This window comes from Mytilus trossulus, chromosome 11 (genome assembly GCF_036588685.1).
Source record: "Mytilus trossulus isolate FHL-02 chromosome 11, PNRI_Mtr1.1.1.hap1, whole genome shotgun sequence".
Taxonomy (NCBI): Eukaryota; Metazoa; Mollusca; class Bivalvia; order Mytilida; family Mytilidae; genus Mytilus; species Mytilus trossulus.
The window spans coordinates 33692475-33717602 of record NC_086383.1 but is presented as its reverse complement, the minus strand read 5'-3'; the positions used below and the strand labels follow the sequence as shown (position 1 = coordinate 33717602).

General features: G+C 31.6%; 1 protein-coding gene across 1 annotated transcript; it reads right to left on the bottom strand.

The window, feature by feature from the left end:
• Positions 1-1167: 1167 nt before the first annotated feature.
• LOC134691002 (sorting nexin-17-like) lies at positions 1168-25112 on the bottom strand. The gene is made up of 15 exons (XM_063551188.1): positions 24928-25112; positions 23523-23597; positions 22913-23030; positions 22157-22221; positions 21566-21676; positions 18539-18629; positions 15567-15657; positions 14995-15064; positions 12421-12513; positions 11558-11698; positions 10617-10688; positions 9597-9704; positions 5469-5546; positions 3752-3853; positions 1168-2655 (listed from the first exon to the last, which is right to left on the bottom strand). Exons 1-15 carry the CDS (start codon positions 24985-24987, stop codon positions 2572-2574), a joined length of 1359 nt encoding a protein of 452 aa, XP_063407258.1. The 5' UTR covers positions 24988-25112; the 3' UTR covers positions 1168-2571.
• Between the last annotated feature and the right edge of the window lie 16 nt (positions 25113-25128).

Genomic DNA, 25128 nt, shown 5'->3' with positions numbered 1-25128 from the left:
TGGAAATGACAAAAAAAGGGTCCTGGAAATGACAAAAAAATGAGAATTGCTTACGTACACAGTGTAAGTGGGATACGCTAATCTGACAAAACAGTAAGCAGGATCCGGGATTGGAACCTCCCAATGAGACCCCCTTTTATGAAGACTTTGGCAAAGCCATTAAATCAAGTATCAACAATAATCCAATTTTTCATAAAAAATACAAAAATTTGAATCTTAGAAATAATGAATCCACAGAATTGAGAGAAAAAAAACCAACATGTTATTACTGTTTTAAATGTACATGTTCATACAACAGGTTAGGTGGGAAATACACAAATCAATAATAAAAACAATGTACAATAACAAAAGTCCTGCAACTCATTTTACAGAAAAAATGACGATCAAAATTGATCGTTAGTTATACTAAAATGTCAATGACTTACAATACAAAAAGAAGATGTGGTATGATTGCCAATGAGACAACTATCCACAAAAGACCAAAATGACACAAACATTAACAACTATAGGTCACTGTCCAGCCTTCAAGTATTTTTATTCATAATTTTTTTTGTGAAAACAGCTTCTGTATGATATTTACAATAAATCTATATACATAAATATTGCATTTGTTTACACAACAGTTAGATTGGCCAGTAGAATATTGCATCAATTTCATGTGAAATGAACATTAACAATATCTCGATATGACAAAAAATAACATGATTATTTTTCAGAAAAAAATTCGTCTTTTCAAATAGAAGTTTTACCAATCTATGGTAATTCATTTTTAAATATTCAAAAGCTCATGCAATACCATATACTATTGAGGACAAAATGCCTGGACATAAGTGCAAAACTCCTAGAAAATATCTTAAATATAATTTGGCATTTACAAAATCTCAATTTAATTCTTTTAATAATGATTTATTACAATGCTTCAATGGTTGTTTAAAGCAGGGATTATATGATTTATCTTTACAGCCGATTTCATTGAGTGTGTAGGTAAAGATAATATCTTGGGTTAGCTTGCTTTGCTAGCAGAACCCTGAAGTCATTATTAGGCAAGGTATACTACCCTCCTTTAAGAATAGACTAGTCCGACTGATAACCAATCTATCTGTGTGTAGGACTAGGCTACTTTGAAAAGAGGGTAGTATACCTTACCTAATAATGACTTCACGGTTCAGCTAGCAAGCAAGCTAACCAAAGATATTATCTTTAGCTACACACTTAATGAAATCAGCTGTAACAGAATATTTCTTCCATCAGACAAATGAATTAAAGATAAAAAATAGATTTTATTTGCAGTAGAAGAAATTTACATAAATTGAGGAAACCTCAAAAACCATTGGAATCCAAAATAAAATAGGCGGGGTCAACACCATTAAGTACTATAAAATTTTTTGAAAATTTGATTAAAGGGAGTCCCAATTTAACAGGAGTTGTGAATACAAAATGCCTGTTAAGTGCCAGTCTGTCTAAGAATCAGGCAGTGGTGAAAACATGACAAAAAAACCTCACCCAATTTGACATTGATTTCAGTTCATAATATGTAGTTATGCACAAAAATAACATTCATTTCCATTTTCTGTTCTGGTAATAGAAGATACAATTTGGTTGAAATGCACCAGAAATTAACAAATAAGGGGAGATAACTCTGTAATTTGCTACCATTCTAACCAATTTTCTAGTCGAGTTATTTGATATTACCAGACACACACAAACGAAAGACTAATAATTTTTAACTCAGGATGATGGTTAGTATTAAATAGCATGATTAACTCAGTGGTTTTTTTCTGATCATGTTTTGATTTTTACCTAAATTGCCTGATTCTTATAAAGACTGGCACTTAAGTTACATAGGTGACATAATTTTCACAAACGTATGTAGTATAATAATATAAAGGATAAAAAAAATAACATTTTAATGGAACACACTAAAAAGTGTCAATTTTCCACATTGATTATATACAGTACAAAGACGCCTGCTAACGTATACAATCTGTATTTAAAGATGTTGATACTCTCGAAAGACCTTTTAATAACGGTATTAATGCTGAATTTTGGAACCCACATAACATTTGTTCAAAAGAAAATAAATTTATTTCATATCATTTTTTTCTTTTTCGTCTCATTTTTAATGAAAAGGGCAACTTACTCTTGATGAAAGCATCACAACGTTTGGCATTGAAAAAATATTTCTAAACAAATATACTGCAGAATGTATCAAACAAAATTTCTAGAAAATAGTAAATAATTATTTTCCTACTATATCATTAAAACCTCTAATATAGTGGTCAATAGATGAGGGGGGATTGGAAGGGTTCTGATCCAGAGCTTAAAAACAGCCAATCCCGGAGTCCTGATAAAGGTCCTATCCCCCCTCATAGATAAAAGAAGACAATGCACCTAAGAAAAAACACTATAAAAATGTTTTACTGCGTCACTATGGGGTGTAACAGAAGGACTGCTATAACAACAGATTCTATGGCAAGTTTATGACTTAATGTTTGTCTTTCTCCTTCATTACATTTGGTTTCTGTTAAATCTCTAGCTGGAAAACACAATTTGCATATTTCTGTTATCTGATTATAAATCATCGTCACCGATCGTACTAAAAGCATCGTTCGTCACAACTCCTTTCTTGTCATTCTTCCCATTTCCTTTAGCTTCCTGTAAAATGAAAGTTGAATTGTTGGATTAATTGGCAACAGTTTTTTCCAGTTGCAAATATTAGACAGCATATTTAGGATGGTACATTATATGTAAATATTTGGTTTAGTATGTGAAGAGATTTGTCTATTGTTTGAAAATATTTTGTCTATTGTGTGAAAGGACTTTTCTGGTGTGTGGTGGGATTTTGTCTGTTGTGTGAAAATATTTTGTCTATTGTGTGAAAGGACTTTTCTGGGGTGTGGAGGTATTTTGTCTAGTGTGTGAAGAGATTTGGTCTGTTGCGTGAAAATATTTTTTTAGTGGCTGAAAAGATTATCAAAAGTGTGAAAAACATTTTTTCAGTGTTATAAAGAGATTTTGTCTAGTGTGTGAAAAGATTTTGTTCAAAGTGTGAAAGTTCAGTTTATAAAAAAACAAGAATGTGTCCACAGTACACAGATGGCCCACTCGCACTATAATTTTTTATGTTCAGTGGATCATGAAATTGGGGTAAAAAATCGAATTTGGAATTAATGTTAGACAGAGCATATCATAGGGCACATGTGCACTAAGTTTGAAGTTGATTGGACTTCAACTTCATCAAACACTTCCTTGATTAAAACATTAACCTGAAACAGGATGAACAGAGGCACAGACGAACAGAGGCACAAACGAACAGAGGCACAGACAAATGGAGGCAAGGACGAACAGAGGTACTGACAAACGGAGGCATGGACGAATAGACGCACAGACCAGAAAACATAATGTCCCTTTACTACCCCTCTTCTATCGTAGGTGAGGCATAAAAATTGTGTATTGAATGAACAAATTTTGTCTTGAGTGTGAAGAAAGCTTGTGTCATAAATAAATAAACTGATTAGACCGTTGGTTTTCCCGTTTGAATGGTTTTACACTAGTAATTTTGGGGCCCTTTATAGCTTGTTGTTCGGTGTGAGCCAAGGCTCCGTGTTGAAGGCCGTACTTTAACCTATAATGGTTTAATTTTTAAATTGTTATTTGGATGGAGAGTTGTCTCATTGGCACTCACACCACATCTTCCTATATCTATGCATCTGTTTATAACTAAAAAATTAAACATTTTTAAATGGCTGACCTCCTCTGGACTAGGTAAAGCTGACTGTGCCAAACCCATACCATAACTATTATCTCTTTTCAGCTGCACTTTCTTTGCTGTTCCTTTTGATCTATCTTGTGGCTGAAAAATGGTAAATATGAAAAAAGTTCCTTCAAAATACAACAAACATTTTGAACACATGCTTTAAATATCTATTGTTGAAGAGTGTACTGTTATACCACTGTCCCAGGTAAGTAAGTAAGTAAATTTTATTTAGAGTCGGCATATATATACATAATAACAGAGAAAACATGAGCTCTGGTGAGCTCTTTAACCGACTATCATACAGAAAATCATGCAGCATCATGCAAATACTACCAGGTTAAGGGAGGATTGGGATCCCCCTTACATGTTTAACCCAGCCACATTATGAATGTATGTGCCTGTTATTCAATGGTTGTTGTTTTTATATGTGTTACAAATATGTTTTTCATTCATTTTTTTTTACCGAAATAAGGTTGTTTGTTTTCTTGTTTGAATTGTTTTACATAGTCATTTCGGGGCCTATTATAGCTGACTATGCGGTATGGGCTTTGCTCATTGTTGAAGGCCATATGGTGACCTATAGTTGTTAATTTCTGTGTCATTTTGTTCTTTTGTGGATAGCTGTCTCATTGGCAATCATACCATATCTTCTTTTTTATATAGTTGTTAATTTCTGTGCCATTTTGTCTCTTGTGGAGATTTGTCTCAATGGCAATTATACCACATCTTCTTTTTTTATATATCTACTTCCATATGTCTTTTGGATATATTGTGTATTTGGATTGCTGCCACCTTGTTAACCACAAATCTTCTTTTGTTTATGTTCACCACTGTAAATTCAAAAATTAATGATACATTTTTGTCCAACTTTAAAAAAATCGAAATAATAAATGCAAACACTAATTGTTGAAAATAAAGTTTTTGAAATCAAAAGATTTTTTTCAAAAATAGTGTTTGTGAGGTAACATGTAAATTTTGCATACATCTTGTATTCAAAATTTTTTTTACACTTGCAATTTGAATTAGGAATATAAAAGACTGGAACTATCTAGCAGGTTAATATATACACCATAACTTCATGCCCCACTTGAGGAGCAGGATCTACTCACCCTTCCACAAACCTTAGATAACCCCCAGTTTTTTGTGATATTCTTGTTACACTGTCTTCAATTTTCTATGATGTGTTTTATGTACTGTTAATTGTCTTTTGTTTCATTTTTTTATTTTTTTCGTCATGGCCTTATCAGTTTATTTTTTGATTTATGATTTTGAATATCCTTTTCGTATCTTTCACAGCTCTGGTTAAAGTTTATAATTACAAAATATTATTTGTGGATTTAGTGAGTACAGGTAAACCATCAATTCAAATGTATTAAAAGTACACATTTTCTAAAGGCTTACAAGGAGATTTGGTTAAATCCATAAACTCAGATATCCATGAAAATGTAACTTGTCCTTAATCCACAAAATAAATGATTCCACTGTACTGTAAACCAACTTATTTTCACTTTTAGCCCTTTCGATTTCATTTCGCAGTAATTTAATTTCATGATTTTCTAACTAACTTGATGTAGTTAAATTAGGGAAGATGCAAGTTTTACATATTCACGACAATTTAAATTTGCGTTATTTTTCTACTCACGAAAGTTCCAAAAATAAATAGTTCGCGAAATTTAGTTGGTTTACAGTATATCAAATTTATATTACTTACTCGTTTGATTTTTCTGCCTTGTTTCTGTGAGATAAGTTCATCGACCATGGACTGTAAACACATGCTCATTAAAATTGCCTGAAAACATATGAATACTAGATTTCATTGAGATGGGAGCCATCTCTTTGGGCCCCGCTGTCAATAATGTGGGGTAAATAAGTTGTATGGATAATCTGATATGAAGCATTATTTGGAAGTTATTACATAGTCTCACATGTGATTTTAATCTAAGATTTTAAGTTAAAACTGATAAATATTCTCAACTTACTTTCATAGTATAATAGTGATATGACTGCATGATGTGAACTCATTGTTGACTACTCTAAGGTGACTTCTGGATATATGGATTGATGTTTGAACAATGTTTAAAGATGCTGCCCAATTGATATTTGTCACATATTTTTAGAATTATGCCTTCAATATATTATGACCCACCAAGTATAAAGTATGAAATATTAACGGTTCTCGAGAGGTAAAGCGGACACAATTTGTTAAGAACAACGAACGGATGGACAGACCAACGGACTGACCTTTGACCTAGGATGCATACATTATGACACATTTAATATATATGTTAAGTTGAAAATGTTTGTCAGGTATAAAGTATGAAATAATAACAGCTGTCCTCTCAAAATATAGTGTGGATCAAATTTGTTAGTGATGGACAGACCAACAGACAGACAGACCTTTGACCTAGGAAGTGGTACATACATCATGACACACCCTCTGGTGTTGGTTAAAATGGATGTCAAGTATAATATTTGAAATCATAATGGTTCTCAAGATATAGAGCGGACACAATCTTCACCACAGGACACAGGATTGTCAACTGAAACCAAAGTTTTTTTGACGTTGACCTTTGACCTAGGAAGTTGTACATACATCATGACACGCCCTCTGGTGGTGGTTAAAATGGATGACAAGTATAAACTTTGAAATCATAACGGTTATCTAGATATGGAGCGGACACGATCTTCACCACAGGACACGGGGTTGTCAACTGAAACCAAAGGTTTTGACCTTGACCTTTGACCTAGGAAGTTGTACATACATCATGACACACCCTTGGGTGTTGGTTAATAATCATGTTAAGTATTAAGTATAAAATCATAACGGTTATCTAGATATGGAGCGGACACGATCTTCACCAAAGAACACAGGGTTGTCAACTGAAACCAAAGTTTTTGACCTTGACCTTTGACCTAGGAAGTTGTACATACATCATGACACACCCTCTGGTGGTGGTTAATATACATGTAAAGTATAAAGTATGAAATCATTATGGTTCTCTAGATATGGAGCGGACACGAAAGTGTTACGGACGGACGGACAGACGGACGGATGGACAGACAGACGGACGGACAGACGGACGGACGGACGGACGGACAGACTGATCACTATAGGGCGACCCGCCTTTTCGGCGGGGCCCTAATTATTTATACAGTGGTAGAACCAAGAGAGAATTTGTATATATATCAGAAAATAAGCAAAACAGACATACATACAAGAGGCAATAGATTTACAGAAACTTTTTTATGCAAGTTAAATTGAAATTCATTGGCTATTGTTTTGTTGTACATTTCACTATTTCTTGAGTGATTTAAAGAAATAAAGGATTGTGGGTAAATCAAATTCATTGTAAAACACTAGTACTGAAATGATAATAACATTTTGCCATTGGTTGTTAACCTATATTCACTGTGTCTAAACCACACCGGCAAAATTTGTTCGGACTCGATGGTATCTAACATCCGGCACAATGACGGAACATTAATAGACAGAAGAAAGCTAGGTTTCTCCTTATTTTCTTATTTTTTTTTATGATATAGAAGAATTTGAATACATATACAACTATTTTCTATTGTGATATGCAATATTTTCTACTACCGTTCTATATTAATGGAGAAATAAGTAAAAATGCACGTCAAAATGACGAATTGAGTGAACCTTGCCTCGAAATTGTTTAATTTCTCGTTAAATTGTTTACATTGTACGGAAAGAAAGGTACGGAAAGACAGATATTGACACGGAGATTGCAAATTTAGTTATTATGAGCATCTCAATAATTGTAACTCTGTGTATGGAACGAAAGAAATGGGTCATGTCAAAATGGAACTGGCCGGTTTCGTCAATGTATACAACCCGGTTTCGTCATAGATTTCAAAATGCATAACCCGGTTTGGTCAAATAAAAAAAATCATAATCGCATTACATTCTAATTGATTATTTAACTTCAGCGTTCAAAAGGAGTTTTGTGGGTCGTTTGAAAACAAGTTCGTTTACCGGACAGCGGCTTATTATTTATATGAGTCTCAGATTCAAATAAATAATAAGCAAATTCCTACTCTTATTGAACACAAATATTTTAATTTTACTTTGCATTCCTAACTTTTTTAACAGCATATTGAGATTAAAGCTCTCTAAATATGCGTTTTCTATATGAGTTATGGGAAAATACGGACGTATTATTGTATACAGCCGTCTGTCCGTCCGTCCTTCCATCCGTCCGTTCCTCCATCTATCAGTCATTCGGTCCGTCCGTCCGTCCGTCTAGCTATCTGTCTATCTTTCTGTACAGCGTAAACATGTCGCACCGTAACTTGAGAACAGCTTATCTAGTTTTCATGAAACTTAACAAAGTTATTTCTTGAAACGATTTGTAAACCTTTTAGTGAAAATCAAATTAAATCTTTTTGAGTTACAGAACTTTGTAAGTAAAACAGGAGTGTGTTTTTTTAACATGTCGCGCCATATCTCAAAATGATTTATCATTTTTGCATCAAACTTTACACACTTCTTAGTAATATAAATCTTAACTTCTGCATACTTAGAGGTGATGTTTTAATTATTTTTTTTAACGTTAATTAGGTTTTCTTTGGGAAAAAAGGGGGTCACAAACTGCGATGTATCTCAAAACCTATATAAAAAAAATATCATAATGTTAATGTTAAAAAAATAATTAGATATCAGTGTTTGCTATTTAGTATTTATATTCCATTTAAAATTAGTTTAAAGATCAGTGAAATAACGGATACGACTTTCATTAGGAAAATGTGTAGTACTATAATTACCTATGTAAATACATGTAAACACGCCAAGTTTACTTTATAATACATATCATATTTAAATTCTTTCGAAAGACAATGTTGAGATCTGTGTTAACGTTGCTTTTCATAAATTGTTGGTTTAAAAAAAATATTAAAAAACCGGGTGATATATATAGACGAAACCGGGTGTTGTGTAGTAAACAACAATGACGAAACCGGTGTATTTTAATTTGACATGACCCATTTCTTTCGTTCCATACACATAAATACAAGAATTGAGATGCTTATAATGACTAGTTTTGCAATCCCTGTGTCAGTATCTATCTTCCCGTACCTTTCTTTCCGTACAATGTGAACAATTTAAAGAGAAATTAAACAATTTCGAGGCAAGGTTCACTCAATTCGTCATTTTGACATGCATTTTGACTTATTTCTCCGTTAATATAGAACGGTTGTAGAAAATATTGCATCTCACATTAGAAAATAGTTGTATATGTATACATATTCTTCGATATAATTAAAAAAAATAAGAAAATAAGTAGAAACCTATCTTTCTTCTGTCTATTGATGTTCCATCATTTTGCCGGATGTTAGATACCATCGAGTCCGAACAAATTTTGCCGGTGTGGTTTAGACACAGTGATATTGTGTAGAACAATTCTAACCAATCAAATGGATTTTGAATTCGGTTTTGAAAGATATACCCATAATGAAAGATTCTAATAAAGTGATATCCCCATCCCATCCACAAAATCTGAACATTTAGGAGATTACTAACTGGGAGCCAGTAATTGGGTATTACAAAGCGTAATAAGGACATCATATTAGAATTGGGTATTTGCAACCATCAAATCACCTTTTGATGCCATCAGAGCTTAAAATACTATATTGTTATCTCCATTCTAATGAAACTGGCAGAAAACAACTTTAAAAACAAAATTAAAAATCTGGCATATGTCGTCTGTGCTTGCTTTCATAGCATCATTAATGAATTGATGGCATGAAAAATTGTGACAATATCCAATCAAAACGAATGTTACAAATGGTGTTTTATTAGAGTTAGAGATAGTATAATTTGTACCTGATCTGTTTTGATACTAATCCACTGTAAACTATCTCTTGACATCAAATATTCAAAAGCCAGTTCCATCTGTGGAGGTTTTACACTCGCACCATTTATCTCCGCAAACTATAAATAAGTATATTTACTATAAACCTTTTTAAAAATATAAACAACCAAAGCATGGCAACTGAAAAAAACTTAACTAATTAGCCTTTGTAAGTCTTGTATGTTTCTTAATTTTAGTTCATTTATATTTTTTGGAGTTTAGTATGACATCTATTTTCAATAAACTAGCACACATTTTGTTTTCCGGCCAGCTGATAGCTGCTTCCAAGCACTGGATTTTCTTACTGTGTTGAAGACCCATTAGTGGCCTTTGGCTGTTTTCATCTATTTAGTTGGGTTGTTGTTTCTTTGAAACATTCCCTATTCCATTCTCAATTTTATTGATTTTAATAAAATAATGATATGTTTCATAAAAAAAAAATCTGATTAGTTTCATAACATCATAATAAGTGCTCTGTTTATTCAGGAAAAAGACATTACCATGATTCAGACCTGGGAAACTTACAGTTATAAAATGTTGGAAATCATTTTCAATTTAGAATGTATCTGATGCAATCACATCTCTGATTTCTCGTCCTGTTTTTTTTTTTTCCCATTCTTTTGGGTTTGCGTTAGCTCTTCAAATTTTGTTTTTTGTTGGAATGTGTATCTGGTATGAGTTATGTTATAAGAAGGTGAAGGTGGTACCAAACACTACAGGGAGATAACTCCGTAAAGTCATCTAAACGTTTTAATTACGTAGTGTTGTAAAGGGCATTTTAAGCTTCTCTATGATCAAAATTGGTATTTGTCAAACTGCTATATAACCAGTGTAATTTTTCTGTCAACACGGTTGCTTTAAAATTTTTGAAATTTTTATATTTTTGTTAAAGGGTCAAAGTAAATACATTGTCAAAATTTAATAAAAATTAAACGAGCTAAATTAATTTTAGTGAAAGTGTTGGGTACCACCTTAACATCAGTAATAGTTACCTTGGGCACAGAACTGGTTATTCTCCAACATTTTATTCTTGTGATTTTAAAACTACCTTCTTTCACAGAATTCTAAAATTCAAATAAATACAGATAAGACATTAATATACCAATATTATTATGTCATTATTAAACACATACAAGTTTGTCATTCATCCATAATCTTTATGTTATAAAATATACTTTTTCAGATATTATATGTGTAGCAGGATATGCTAACCATTCAAGTGCACCTTACATCAATCAATTTCAGTTAATATAGTGTTATGTGGACTATAATTTGCCTTTTAATTGTATTTAATTATTTTTGCCCATTATTTGTTGCTCTCTTTGACTTATGTGTTTATGATTCTCAATTCAATAACTCAGGCCTCTTTATTATTTTATGTATTGTGAATTCAGCAGTATGGTTAAACTTGAGATATTTCAAAATATTTTTTTCAAACTTCTAAAATTACTGATGTTTTTCTGTTCATTATTATAGCGTAGACATTTTATTGTAGGTCATGGATAAGTTCAAAATGAGAATATTAACAGTGCTGTTACTGAACTTGTGTCAGATTACAGATAATTCTCTAAAGCATGTAGAGCAAGACTTTAGTTAGGTTGCTTGCTTTGTTTTTATATTGTACAATCATTAGGATAACACCCAATTAAATTCAAATATGATATATACAGGTAAAACTATGCCTATATATTGTTTAACTATGTCAATCTTATTTATAAGGCTTGTATAAATAATTATATAAACAAAGCAAGCAAGCCAACCAAAGTTTTGCCTTACATGCATTAGGAAATTAGCTGTAAAAATTAATTTATTGATGGTTACTCAACTTTCAAAGTGCATTGTTCCTATTACAGGTTTGTTTTAACAGCAGGTCCTTAGTTAATTCAAGAAGTTTTCTAAAGAGGCAAGTTTAAAATGTGGTACCAATACTTACTGCTGCCATCTGTATTCTGAAATTCATTTCCCTTCCCCCCGTACAAATCAACACCCGAGAATCGGCCTGTGGGTAGTCTGTTATACAAGGCTTAAACTGTATGTAACCGTAGTACTTGAAGGTTCTCACTAACCGAAGGTACTGGAAAAAAGAGAAACCTGTTAGTAAATGAGACACTTATGCTGAGTTCACACAAAATTGGAATTCGATTCGCATTAACTAATTCCAATTAGTTTAATTCGCATTCAAAACGTTTAACGTCCTAACGTCAATCTAATTCCAATTGGAATGCGCATCAAATTGGCTTTACTGTCCAAACAACTTTAACTTTTAATTCGGATTAACAAAAACGTATTTCTAATGCGAATTAGTTAATTCGATTTAGCCAATTCGAATCAATTCGATTTAAAAAAGAAGAGTTTGTGAACACGAATAGCAAATTCGATTCGTTTTTGATTCAAATATTAAAGGTACGTGTGAATGAGGCATTAGTTGTCTCATTGGCAATCATACCACATTTTCTTTGTTTTTATATCATGTGTATATATTGACAAGCTATCAGATAATAATAATTTTTTTTGTGTAAATCTGTGAGTGTGTTTTTTTTAAACCAAGACATAATCATTGTAAAGATGATCTATCCTAATGCAGTGAAATTAATACCATTAGTGTAATGACTAATAAAGATGTGCATTTTGACATTAAATGTCTCTTCAGTGATGCAGTGTACAAATGTATGTCAATTATGATTGATAAAATTCTTATAAGGAGATTTTGTGAAAAAATCAGCTGAATATTTTGCAAACCTTAATTTTGTTTGTACTTTTTGTTTCTAATTCTGTTTAGTATATCTGTATACTTACCTCCCTTTTTGAACCTCTCTGTTGTAAAGTTGCTAAATGTTTCAGTTGTTCTTTTGTTCCCAATGTCCATGACCTTTCTATATCATTTACAGCCTATATTAATATTTAAAAATAAAATTGGACAAAAAAATGACAAAAAGCTCCAAAAAGGAACAAATATATCTGTTTCATTCATTTTCAGCTCTGCTTTATACTATGATGTGAACATTTTTCTTGAAATGTTAACATAAATAATTTGGTTGTAAAATAAATAAAAAATCCTCTTTCATGAAGAATATCTGACTATATCATGTGGAATATCTAGACGAGCCTGTTCCACATGATATAGTCAGTATCAAAAACTCAACTACCTACTATTCTGTTTATCGGTAATTATGACATCACACAATGTATTGCCTAATATTTTCAGTGATACAGCCAGTACGTTGATGCTCAAAAGTATTAGGCAGTAAGATCAAAGGGAAAATATACGAATTACCGATAAATATTCGTAAGTACCCATATTATGGGTTTCACAAAAGAAACATCAAGTGCATGATTTGACAAATTAAATATTCTGATAGGTAATTTGTTTAGCTATATCAAAAAGAAAATTTTGTTGCATGCACTTCATGTTACCGGTTTTAAATCTATGAAAATTGATGCGTTTTGATTGAATATAAAAAACATCAAGATTTTTTCTATTTGTGACATTATAAAAATAAAGTTTATTCATATGTATTGTCCGTTTGACTTCTATATATTTGCAGAAAAAAATTCTTAAAAATTCATTTTTATGAATTAATAATTTTTTCCTTGATGTATATTATTATATGGTATATACGAACTCTGACTATTAACTTCATAATTTTTGGTCAATAATTAAAAAAGTTTTGCATTAGGTCTCTATGTTAATTTTATTTTTTGAATTGTTGATTACCTTATGGAGTAAGTATAAGTAGTGTAACGGCCTTCTAAACAAAACAAAAACAACATACATGTGCTTGTAATGTTTGTTTATGTGTATCATGTGACTATACCAATTTGAATATTTAAGGCACCAATGAAAATGATCATCACTTTGTGGTTTTGATTATTGATTGTATATCATTATATAAGTTAACTTACTATACACAAGCTTTTTATGCTTTTAGTGAGTTGTGAGTTGTACAACAATAAAAAGAGGCTCTGTATAGTTAAAAAACAGATTTCAGTTAAGAAACGTTCGTTCTTTATTAATGTGCAAAAAACCCATCTTGGAAGCAAACAATTTAGGAAAATAAAAAAATGTTTTTATAGTTGGTAGATTCTGAACTAAAGACATTTATTCTAAAAACAGTTGTTGGCATGACACGGGTTATGTTCTTCTCATATATGTTATGATGGTATGATACTAAACCCCTAACGGGAAGGATTGTGCCTGAGGTTCATATGATGAAATCATAATCTTTCAGTCAGTTTAATTGAAGTCTGGAGCTGGCATGTCAGTTAACTGCTAGTAGTCTGTTGTTATTTATGTAATATTGTCATTTTGTTTATTTTCTTTGGTTACATCTTCTGACATCAGACTCGGACTTCTCTTGAACTGAATTTTAATGTGCGTATTGTTATGCGTTTATTTTTCTACATTGGTTAGAGGTATAGGGGGAGGGTTGAGATCTCACAAACATGTTTAACCCCGCCGCATTTTTGCGCCTGTCCCAAGTCAGGAGCCTCTGGCCTTTGTTAGTCTTGTATTATTTTTATATTAGTTTCTTGTGTACAATTTGGAAATTAGTATGGCGTTCATTATCACTGAACTAGTATATATTTGTTTAGGGGCCAGCTGAAGGACGCCTCCGGGTGCGGGAATTTCTCGCTACATTGAAGACCTGTTGGTGACTTTCTGTTGTTGTTTTTTATTTGGTCGGGTTGTTGTCTCTTTGACACATTCCCCATTTCCATTCTCAATTTTATCTGTCATTATTAAACGTCCACTAACATAACATATGAAGGTAAACATAAAAAAAAATATTCATTTTCATATCCTTTCCCTATAAAGTACTATTTTACTAGTTTATACTATATCCAATGTTTTTTAAAAAGAAATTGGAAATTGCAGTTTCTTATCATAGATAGAACAACTATTAATATCACATGACATGAAATCTAAGTTTAGTTGATGGTCAGTAGAGGTCATCTTAATATTTAAATATGCAAAGTCACATGGTACAAATAAACAAACATTAAAAGCACATGTATGTTGTTTTTGTTTTGATTAGAAGGCCGTTACACTACTTATACTTACTCCATCAGGTAATCAACACTTCAAAAAATAAAATTAACATAGAGACCTAATGGGAAACTTTTTTAATCATTGACCAAAAATTATGAAATTAATAGTCAGAGTTCGTATGTACCATATATTAACATACATCAAGGAAAAAAATATTCATTCATAAAAATAAATTTTTAAGAATTTTTTTCTGCAAATATATAGAAGTCAAACGGACAATACCAAAAGTTTTCTACAAAAAAAACATATTTCCTTATAGTAACTGTTTTAGTTATGATTTATTGTTTGCACTATCGCATTATAAAAATTTCATTTCATACCTGGACATATAGCAGATTCATTGCAACTTTATTTTCTAACAAATCATCTTCATAGCTCAGATCCCAAAACCTGCAATGCAAAATAATTTTTATTTCACTAGGCATAACTCAAATAGAATTTTAACTGGTACAGATTTTGGATGTCAATTGAAACATTGTTTATGTAAATTATCAATAAAACTTTCATCCAAATCTTTAAAGAACTGCAAGGGTGAGAGCACTTATAAGGCAATATTTTACAAAATGTGTTGAAGGGGAGATAACTCATAACTTTTTTTTAACAATTGAAACAATTTTAAAGAATCTTAATAAGTACACATACCCTTTGCGTAGGACTATTCTATGGTCTAGATGTTTTTTTTCTTCAGGAAATAAAGGAGTTCATATCAGATCTTTGAAAGCTTGTTTAATTTATTCCTCACTTATAACCTAGAGCAAGTTATATGATATACGATATAAAATTTGTTATAAATCATTTTTTCTCCAATTGATGTTTTTTATTTGTTTTTGTTTCACTGGTTGGCAGCTTCATTGAGAAATCAATTTTAAAGAATCTTAATAAATACACATACCCTTTGCGTAGGACTATTCTATGGGATCCAATCTTGTTTGCATATTTCAATGAGATATAAGGTGATTCAAATTCTTGTAGCTTCCGTACAACTGAGGAACATAAAAATAATATCATTCAAACCAGATGCTCTGCTGGGCGCAGCTTTATACGACCGCAGAGGTTGAATCCTGAACGGTTGGGGCAAGTATGGACACAACATTCAAGCTGGATTCAGCTCTAAATTTGGATTGTGATTAAATAGTTGACACAGCATAGGTTTCTGACACAGAATGAATGTGGTCTAATGAACTAAAAAAAAAATTTTGCCTTTGAGCAATTCACTATGGTGTTGAATATTAATCCTCTCAAAAAAATGTTTGAAGAAATTTTCTTTTTATTTATGAAATCTGAAATGAAACAAATTGACCCCCCCAATATTTTTTTCACATCCCCCTTTCCCTTATTTCAAAACTGATCTCAATTCAAATTTCTAATGAAGTTTGCAACAATAACTACTCATTTAAATACATCATAAAATATTAAAATGTAAAAAAAGTGCTTGTTATCACTGACAATGACTGAATGGTAAAGATTGTTTTAATCTATCAGTTGGTAGTAAAAGTGAATATACATTGTATATTGTATAAAACAATGATTTAAGTTGATTCAACTACTATTCTGGACAAAGAAAGATAACTCCAATTGAAATCCAATTGGAATTTCTTGCTATTGCACAATATTGTGCAATTAGATATTTCTTGCTATTGTGCAATACTGTGCAATTCAAAATATTTGCTATTGCACAATACTGTGCAATTGAAGATTTCTTGCTATTGCTAAATTTATAACTGTGCAATTGAAAATTTCTTGCTATTGCACAATACTTAATATAATAATTTTGGATCCTGATTTGGACCAACTTGAAAACTGGGCCCATAATAAAAAATCTAAGTACATGTTTAGATTCAGCATATCAAAGAGACCCAAGAATTCAATTTTTGTTAAAATCAAACTTAGTTTAATTTTGGACCAATTTTAAAACGGGACCAAAAATTAAGAATCTACATACACAGTTAGATTTGGCATATCAAAGAACCCCAATTATTCAATTTTTGATGAAATCAAACAAAGTTTAATTTTGGACCCCGATTTGGGCCAACTTGAAAACTGGGCCAATAATAAAAAATCTAAGTACATTTTTAGATTCAGCATATCAAAGAACCCCAAGGCTTCAATTTTTGTTAAAATCAAACTAAGTTTAGTTTTGGACCATTTGGACCTTAATGTAGACCAATTTGAAAAGGGGACCAAAAATTAAGAATCTACATACACAGTTAGATTTGGCATATCAAAGAACCCCAATTATTCAATTTTTGATGATATCAAACAAAGTTTAATTTTGGACCCCGATTTGGGCCAACTTGAAAACTGGGCCAATAATAAAAAATCTAAGTACATTTTTAGATTCAGCATATCAAAGAACCCCAAGGCTTCAATTTTTGTTAAAATCAAACTTTATAGCTTGTTGTTCGGTGTGAGCCAAGGCTCCGTGTTGAAGGCCGTACTTTAACCTATAATGGTTTAATTTTTAAATTGTTATTTGGATGGAGAGTTGTCTCATTGGCACTCACACCACATCTTCCTATATCTAAGTTTAGTTTTTGACCCTTTGGGCCCTTTATTCCTAAACTGTTGGGACCAAAACTCCCAAAATCAATACCAACCTTCCTTTTATGGTCAAAAACCTTATGTTTAAATTTCATAGATTTCTATTTATAAATACTAAAGTTATGGTGCGAAAACCAAGAAAAATGCTTATTTGGGTCCCTTTTTGGCCCCTTATTCCTAAACTGTTGGGAACAAAACTCCCAAAATCAATCCCAACCTTCCTTTTGTGGTCATAAACATTGTATTCAAATTTCATTGATTTCTATTTACTAAAACTAAAGTTATAGTGCGAAAACCAAGAAAATGCTTATTTGGGCCCTTTTTGGCCCCTAATTCCTAAACTGTTGGGACCAAAACTCCCAAAATCAATCCCAACCTTCCTTTTGTAGTCATAAACCTTGTGTTAAAATTTCATCGATTTATATTCACTTTTACTAAAGTTAGAGTGCGAAAACTAAAAGTATTCGGAAGACGACGACGACGACGCAGATACGACGCCAACGTGATGGCAATGTACGACGAATTTTTTTTCAAATTTTGCGGTCGTATAAAACTGTTAAAGACACAGAACCACATATATCTAGCTTATCTTCATAGAGAAAAAAGTAAAATCACGAAAAATACTGAAGATAGAGGAAAATTTATTCAGAAAGTCCATAATCACATGGCAAAATCAAATAACAAAACGCATCAAAAACGAATGGACGAGAACTGTCATATTCCTGACTTGGCACAGGCATTTTCAAATGTAGAAAATGGTGGATTAAACCTGGTTTTATAGCGCTAACCCTCTCATTTTAATGACAGTCTCTACAAATTTCCGTTATATTTACAATGATGCCTTAACTAAACAGACACTATAAATAAAAATAGTAAAAATATGGGTACATCAGTCATCATCGTGTAACAATTTTAAAAGGAACAATTTAACAGAACACAAAAACATCTATCTACATACACATTCATTTACTTTTTACCACTTCTTTTGCACAAAACTGTAATTTTTTAACCACTTTCTATTATTGCCTTGTACTTGAACTGACTCCTTGCCCATAAAAGCTATACAACAACAGTTGTTAATAGTCTGAATAATGAATTTTGATTGCCACATTAAAATATGGCAACCTCCAGTGAAAACCCTGGCGTAAATATTCAAATTTAAAATAAGATTAATTTAGAATGATGTAAATTCTAAAATTTTTGAAATGCTTTTCAGAATTATTGCAAAATATAGCATTTCTTGAAGTAATCTTAATAAATAATCTAACATTTCTACCAGTTATTCTAAATTAACTTTAATTAGTAGTTGTCCCATACACCTACTAGAATTATCCCCATCCTCTTCCTTCCGTACCAAGTACAATGTGAAATAATATGTAAATTCCTCTGGCAGTTCTAGTTGTGATGCTACAGTCTAAAAAATAGCAGAAATAAACCTGTTTAGTCAAAAGTTGTCAAATTTCATTTCATATTGATTTCTGTATGAAAAAAAACATGTGGTATGATTGTCAATGACACAACTCTTCATGAGAGACCAAATGACACAGAAATTAACATCTATAGGTCACCATACGGCTTTCAAAGATGAGGACAGTACATATGACCAAGGCTTCCAAAACAGTCATATATTCCGGACATGACCGGAACTTTTATAAAAAGACCGGCTGCTCTCAGCCTCAAACGGTCTAATAGAATTATTTTTTTCAAGACATTTTTCATAAAACGGTCATTTCAATTTTGAACAACTTTCGATCATTAAAAATGTCCGTTTGGGTTTTGGACATGTCCGCTTGGGCATACTATTTCAGAAAGATATTTCGGTCATAATTGGGTTTATTACAACAGATGCAGCATATTTAAGATTCTTTGAAGTGTCTCAGTTAGTCTAATTCTCTGGGAACATAAATGTACGGCTTGGTCTTTAGCTTGTGTACATCAATAAAAAGTAGAAAAAACATGTTTTCTTTTATTTAAATAACAACAAGCTGTCAAACAATTATCCCTTCAATAAGTTATATTGAAGCCATAAATCATTCACTGATTACAGGTTTGTTACCTTTGACGAGGTGTCCTTAGCTTGTCTCTTTATCAATAGAACTAATGATGCATAACAAGGTACACAAAGGTGATCAGGTAACGAGGTCAAATATGTAAGCGTGTACTGAACAACATCATATTTAATGACGCTTTATAGATATTATTTTAAATTAGCATTCAGTTTAACAAAGTTTCCTGATATTTAAAAGTGATAATTTAAATAAGTATATTTTTAAATGAATAAGTATGATATCAGATATATAAATTTTATTTGACACTGTACATCGTGTTAAATACTGGGGTACTACAAAGGGGAAAATTAATTGAAATATATATTAAAAACACCAAGAAAAAGATTCATGATAACATTCATGACCGATTTCCAGACAACAAAATTTTCGAAGCATTCTCTGTGTTTGAACCGTCGAACTTTCGGAGTAGTGTTGCCGACCTTCCTCGCTACGGTGAGCAACAGTTAGAGTGTCTCGGGGACCATTATAACTCAATCAACCAAGAAGAACTACAACTAGAATGGGGTATACTTAAGTATTTGATCTTCAACAATTATAAGGGACTTTCGTTTGCCGATCTGTTAACCGCCATTATTTCTAGAAGAGACCAGTTCCCTAATGCAATTTTTCTAATGGAAATTTCACGTATTTTGCCGGTTTCAAGTGTCGAATGCGAAAGGGGTTTTTCAAGGCAGAACATTATTAAGACAAAGCTAAGGTGTAGTCTGGGTATTGATAAGCTTAGTAGGTGTAGATGTTGAAGACTTTGACCCTGTTCCTGCAATCCGCAAATGGCAATCCGTTCGTAACCGCCATGTGTATCAGAACAATGCACTCAGCAAGCTGATGAATATTAGATCTTAAATTGGACTAAGTGTAATCTTGTGCTATGATCTGTGCTTCTTTTCAATGAACTCATTGTAATATTTATTGCTTGTGTTTGTCAACATTGTGCTATTATTGTTGTTATATGCTTACATAATATATCATGTTGTTATTCATTAAATTATTAATCAACAGAGTATGTTTTTATTTATTCTTGATTTTCTAAATCCGGTTCGAAAATTGTACAACAAAAAAAAGTTTATCACTGTTCAGTAGATTGTACACGGTTTAAAACAAGATCCTTCATTGGGCCTCTTCAATGTTATCTATAAATACCGCAAGTTGTAAAGGTCACGTGGTCAGGTAATCAATACACAAAAAAGAAAAGTATCACGTGTATCAAGCTGTACTACAATAATAAAGTCAGTTGTCATCAACAGTTTTAAATAATATGGCCTTAATTAACAAGTGTAACTAAAGTACCCACAGAGAGAAGATAGATTATTTAAACAAAAACAAAAACATGAGAAAAGTCAGGTACTGAAGCTGACTTATGCAATGCTGGTTCCCGATACACAGAAAAATGACACAAAAACGAGGAAAATATTTTATTCATTTTAAGAATAAAGACAACAAAACAGTTATAAATAATTTATTGCATATAACACTTCTAATTACTTAGACACAATCTGACACATATAGCTTATGCATCCTTCAAGTTACATTTAAGAATCCAGCTGATCATTGACCATCAAAAATATTTCTTTGTAAAATGTCCGGCTGTCGTCAGGAAATTTTGGAAGCCCTGCATATGACATGATCATATTTGAAGTTCTGCTTATAATTGAGAGGTTAAACAAGCTATAAAACCAGTTTAATTCACCATTTTCTACAAAAGAAAATGCCTGTACCAAGTCAGGATTATGACATTGGTCTCCAATCGTTTGATGTGTTTGAGTTTTCTGATTTTGTCATTTGATTAGGGACTTTCTATTTTGAAATTTTCCTCTGAGATCAGTATTTTTGTGAATTTTCCTTGTTATTTAAATTGTTTAACATTTCGTCATGTCAGGTCCTTTTATGGCTTAGTGTAAGGTATGGTTTTTGCTCATTGTTGAAGGCTGTACAGTGACCTAACATTATAATTTAGACTAAGGTTGAAAGCTGTCTCTTGGACAATCATACCAAATCTCCTTATTTCCATATTAAGAAGAGAAATTTGTTTAAGCCATATTCCCTCCTCAACAGAAAAATGTATTTGTTGTCTGCTATTCTATGGCTGAGAATAGTTTGATGAAAATATTGATTGTATGGTCAAATCAATGGAAAAGGTGAATGCAATACAACCCCCCTTCCTAGAGCTGGATTATTATTACTTCCAATGTTCATCCTCTGACATCCATTGTTTTAATAATAACATAACATAAATTTCTAGTTAATGAAATGGAACTGACAGATTTTTTGTAGATTCACATACCTCCAGAACATCTTCTGTTTGGTCAGTAGACATAATTTTTACAGTGATTTTGTAGCCATTCATTAGGAACACATCTAATGTTACAGCCTCTGACGTCTCCTTTTGTGTTTCCTGTGATAAAATAGAAAGATATTTCTCACACAACAGAACTATATTATTTCACAGTTGAAAGGTTAAAACATCCAAATTTTATCTAGATCCTGTTTTTTTTTTGTACTGCAAGTTTCTTTTTTCTAGTGCAGATTTAAAGAGCTAGAACCACTGGCATGTTTAAGACATGCACATACTTTATTACTTTACATATATATTGACATCTTCTTTGTTCAATTTTAAAAGAATTATTTTGAGATCTATCAAACAAGTACTGTGGATACGCAATTATTCTTTGGTTTTGTCGGTACATATTAACCATGAATTCAAATGTTCAAAGAAGTATGCATAGGCTTGTATACTAACTTTTATAAAACCAAAAAATCAAATATACACAAAAATACAAAGTTTCCTTAATCCTTGAAAATCATTACCAAGAAACTAATAAATCCAAAGTAAAATAGAAACAACATCAACTAAACATAAACAAGATAGTTCTACCTGCTGTGCCTTGAGGAGAAATCCATTGAATATATCAGAGTTTGCTATTCTTGGTTCTTGGCTCACTGAAAAAAGAACATGAAGAATTATATTTATATTATTTATATATATTATTGACCATAAAACTTACTGAACAATGTTTTTCTAAGTGTCTTTGAAACCATTTAATAGACTGGTCCCCTTATTTTGCCTTATTATAGAATTTATTCTTCCAACTCTGACTACATCATGTAACATGTGTAAAGAGTTATAAATAAATGGAGAAAATAGCCAATTGACACAGATGATGCCCTTACATGCATCTAACATTATAAAGATATTTAAATAGAGAATTGCAAAAGTCATGCCACCTAAATTTTGATCTGATCCGTGTTTTGTGGTAATAAGTATTATACATATGTTCACCAAATATATTTGGTTAGGCAAACTTAAGTTGGGAAGGCAAACCTTTTGGACTTTATATAGTATTACCAACTACCAAGGGTAACATTAATGCCCCTCTCCTCAATTTTTGACAAAAGACCTTCTTTTTTTTTAATTATGTCCCTCATGTTAGGAACAGACATAAATAAACCATTCTCTGTAGCTTAATTTCTAAAATATTTTTTTTTCAAAAATATAAAATTTCCAGAATTTGCAGGATCACAAATTCTATGATTGCTTTAAATCAGATAACCAAGTTTCTCTTTCTCATATGAAGGAATGAAGGAATCTAGAACCTTTATGGATACATCATGCATAATATATATATCTAACCAATCTGAACATATCTCTCCAACATAAGTCGTCTCTCTTCCAACTTCTCTGGAGTCATCCCAAACAGTTTCTTTGGTGGGAATGGTGGCAACACTGTTGCTCCAAATTCTTTCTTAAGCTGCAGAAAAAGAAGATTACTTACATAAAATATATAAATTTGAAACATATAGGTACATGAGGTATGTGTTCCTGAAAATTGTTATCATTTAATTATCCATCTCAGAATATTATTTGTATAGCAAATTTGATTGAAGCATTTATTCATGTTATTATGAAATGCATGTACCAATTCAGGAAAATACAGTTGTTTTCCAATTGTTAGATTGTTTCAGCTTTCAATTTTTGCCATTTGATAGGTACTTTCAGTTTTGAATTTTACTTGGAGTTTTGCTGCTTCTGCATTCATTTTCATTTTTAAAATTGTGATTTAAATTTTTTAAATTACTAATCATGCTAATGAAATCCACAAAAGTTAGTATTCAAAAAATAATAATGAATCCATTGTACTTAAAAGATGACATGTCCAAATTGCAATATGTTGATAATTTCCATATTGCTGGATTATTTTGACCTAGATGAAAAAAAAACCACTTTACTTTTTTATAATTACCTCTTCATTGAAGGCATTCAGTAAGCTGTATCTGACAGAACAATGGAAAACACCATTTATATGTACATTAAAACTCTGAAATAAAAAAAATATGTTCAAACCAATACACTAAGTTTTATACCTAACCAGCATGACCAGTAATAACAAATATATATAAACTATTCAAGGTTTGACAATTATTTCTCATACAAGAGATTTTTTCTTCCGGGAGGTGTCACAGAGAAAACCAGTAATCAGCATATCTGTGAATCATCATTGATATGGGCATAGTCATAATTAATTGTTAACAACATTTGAATATTTTTAAATACTAAGGATTTTCTACTCAAAGAAAAGATTACTGTAACTGTATTTTGAGTGAATTGAATTAAACTTCATAATTTTATTTGACCTTTTTATCTCTTTAAAATCAAGAATCACTGAATGTGGAATAGACCTGTATCTGGTATAAACAATTGTAAGCCTGGTGTTTAGATTTAACATCTTTTTGTACAATTATTTTTTAATTTCTCTATTATCATGATTTTGTTTATGTGCAAGTATAAGATAAAGTGTCAAACTTGTGTGATGTTACATCCATCACATTTGATATATTAAAGTAGATTCACGTTTTACCACTATCACAAAAGCAGTACACAATCTATTCTACTCTAATTTATTGGTTAAAATTTTATTTGTATAAAGAAGAATAAGTAATTTATTGCATTACCCAAAATATTAAAATACCAAATGTTTGTGTTTTTTAAACTCAATTATTCAACTGAGACATTTATGGGGAGATAGCTCTTAAAGTAAAAAAAATATACTGGTATGATAGGAAAATTTCAATTTTTCACTTGATTCGTTGAAGCAAGAAAAGACAAGTTTGGTGACACCATTTTTATCTTTCTTTTCTGAAAGCATTTTAAAACATGATAAAACCTACATGTACATGTCATGCATGTATCATCTCATATTTATGGACATCATGGACATGTTGCCTTCAGTTCACATTTAAAAAAATACCATATTTCTAAAATATTATATTAAGCAGGCATCACAGTAGACAGTCTGACAGGAATTTCCAAGGGAGTGTTATTTGGACTCACAAACTCAACTTTAACAGTTACAATTCAAACAGAATGTTGACAGTGTTTACTTGTTTTCAAGGGGGAGTTCATGTATGCTACGAGGAAACAAAGTGGTGCCAAAAGACAAGTTGTGTCAAATATGAACAAAAATAATAGACTCACATTTCCCACATTTTAATTTTCTAATAATTTAATGCGTTTTAAATTTTTTCCCCCATTTGCATGCATGACAATTATCATATAGGCCTAATCATGCTAATTGACTATTGCAACACAACTAACATTTTGCCAAATTTTTGGGAGTGTTGTTGTTTCAGTTTCACATAGTTTATTACCGTGTAGGACGTCCCACCATCGTCCTTTAGTGCTGAAGTATCTGGGATTGAAAAATGCATATTTAAAATAAGGTCACGACATTCAAGAGACAGTTTTTACTAGTTTTCCTTGCACAACAAAATATTGAATCCTCCCCTTTGACATCTTTCTGGGAAGTTTAAATCATTAAGACGCTTTATAAAAACTTCCTTGGTGTCAAA

Excerpts from the sequence above, each read along its gene's own strand:
- LOC134691002 (XM_063551188.1), bottom strand. The coding sequence starts at position 24,987 with ATGCATTTTTCAATCCCAGATACTTCAGCACTAAAGGACGATGGTGGG. Across the intron at positions 21,677-22,156 it reads TTCTCCTCAAGGCACAGCAG|GAAACACAAAAGGAGACGTC; the intron begins GTAGAACTATCT and ends ATTTTATCACAG. Across the intron at positions 2,656-3,751 it reads CTTTACCTAGTCCAGAGGAG|GAAGCTAAAGGAAATGGGAA; the intron begins GTCAGCCATTTA and ends TTCATTTTACAG.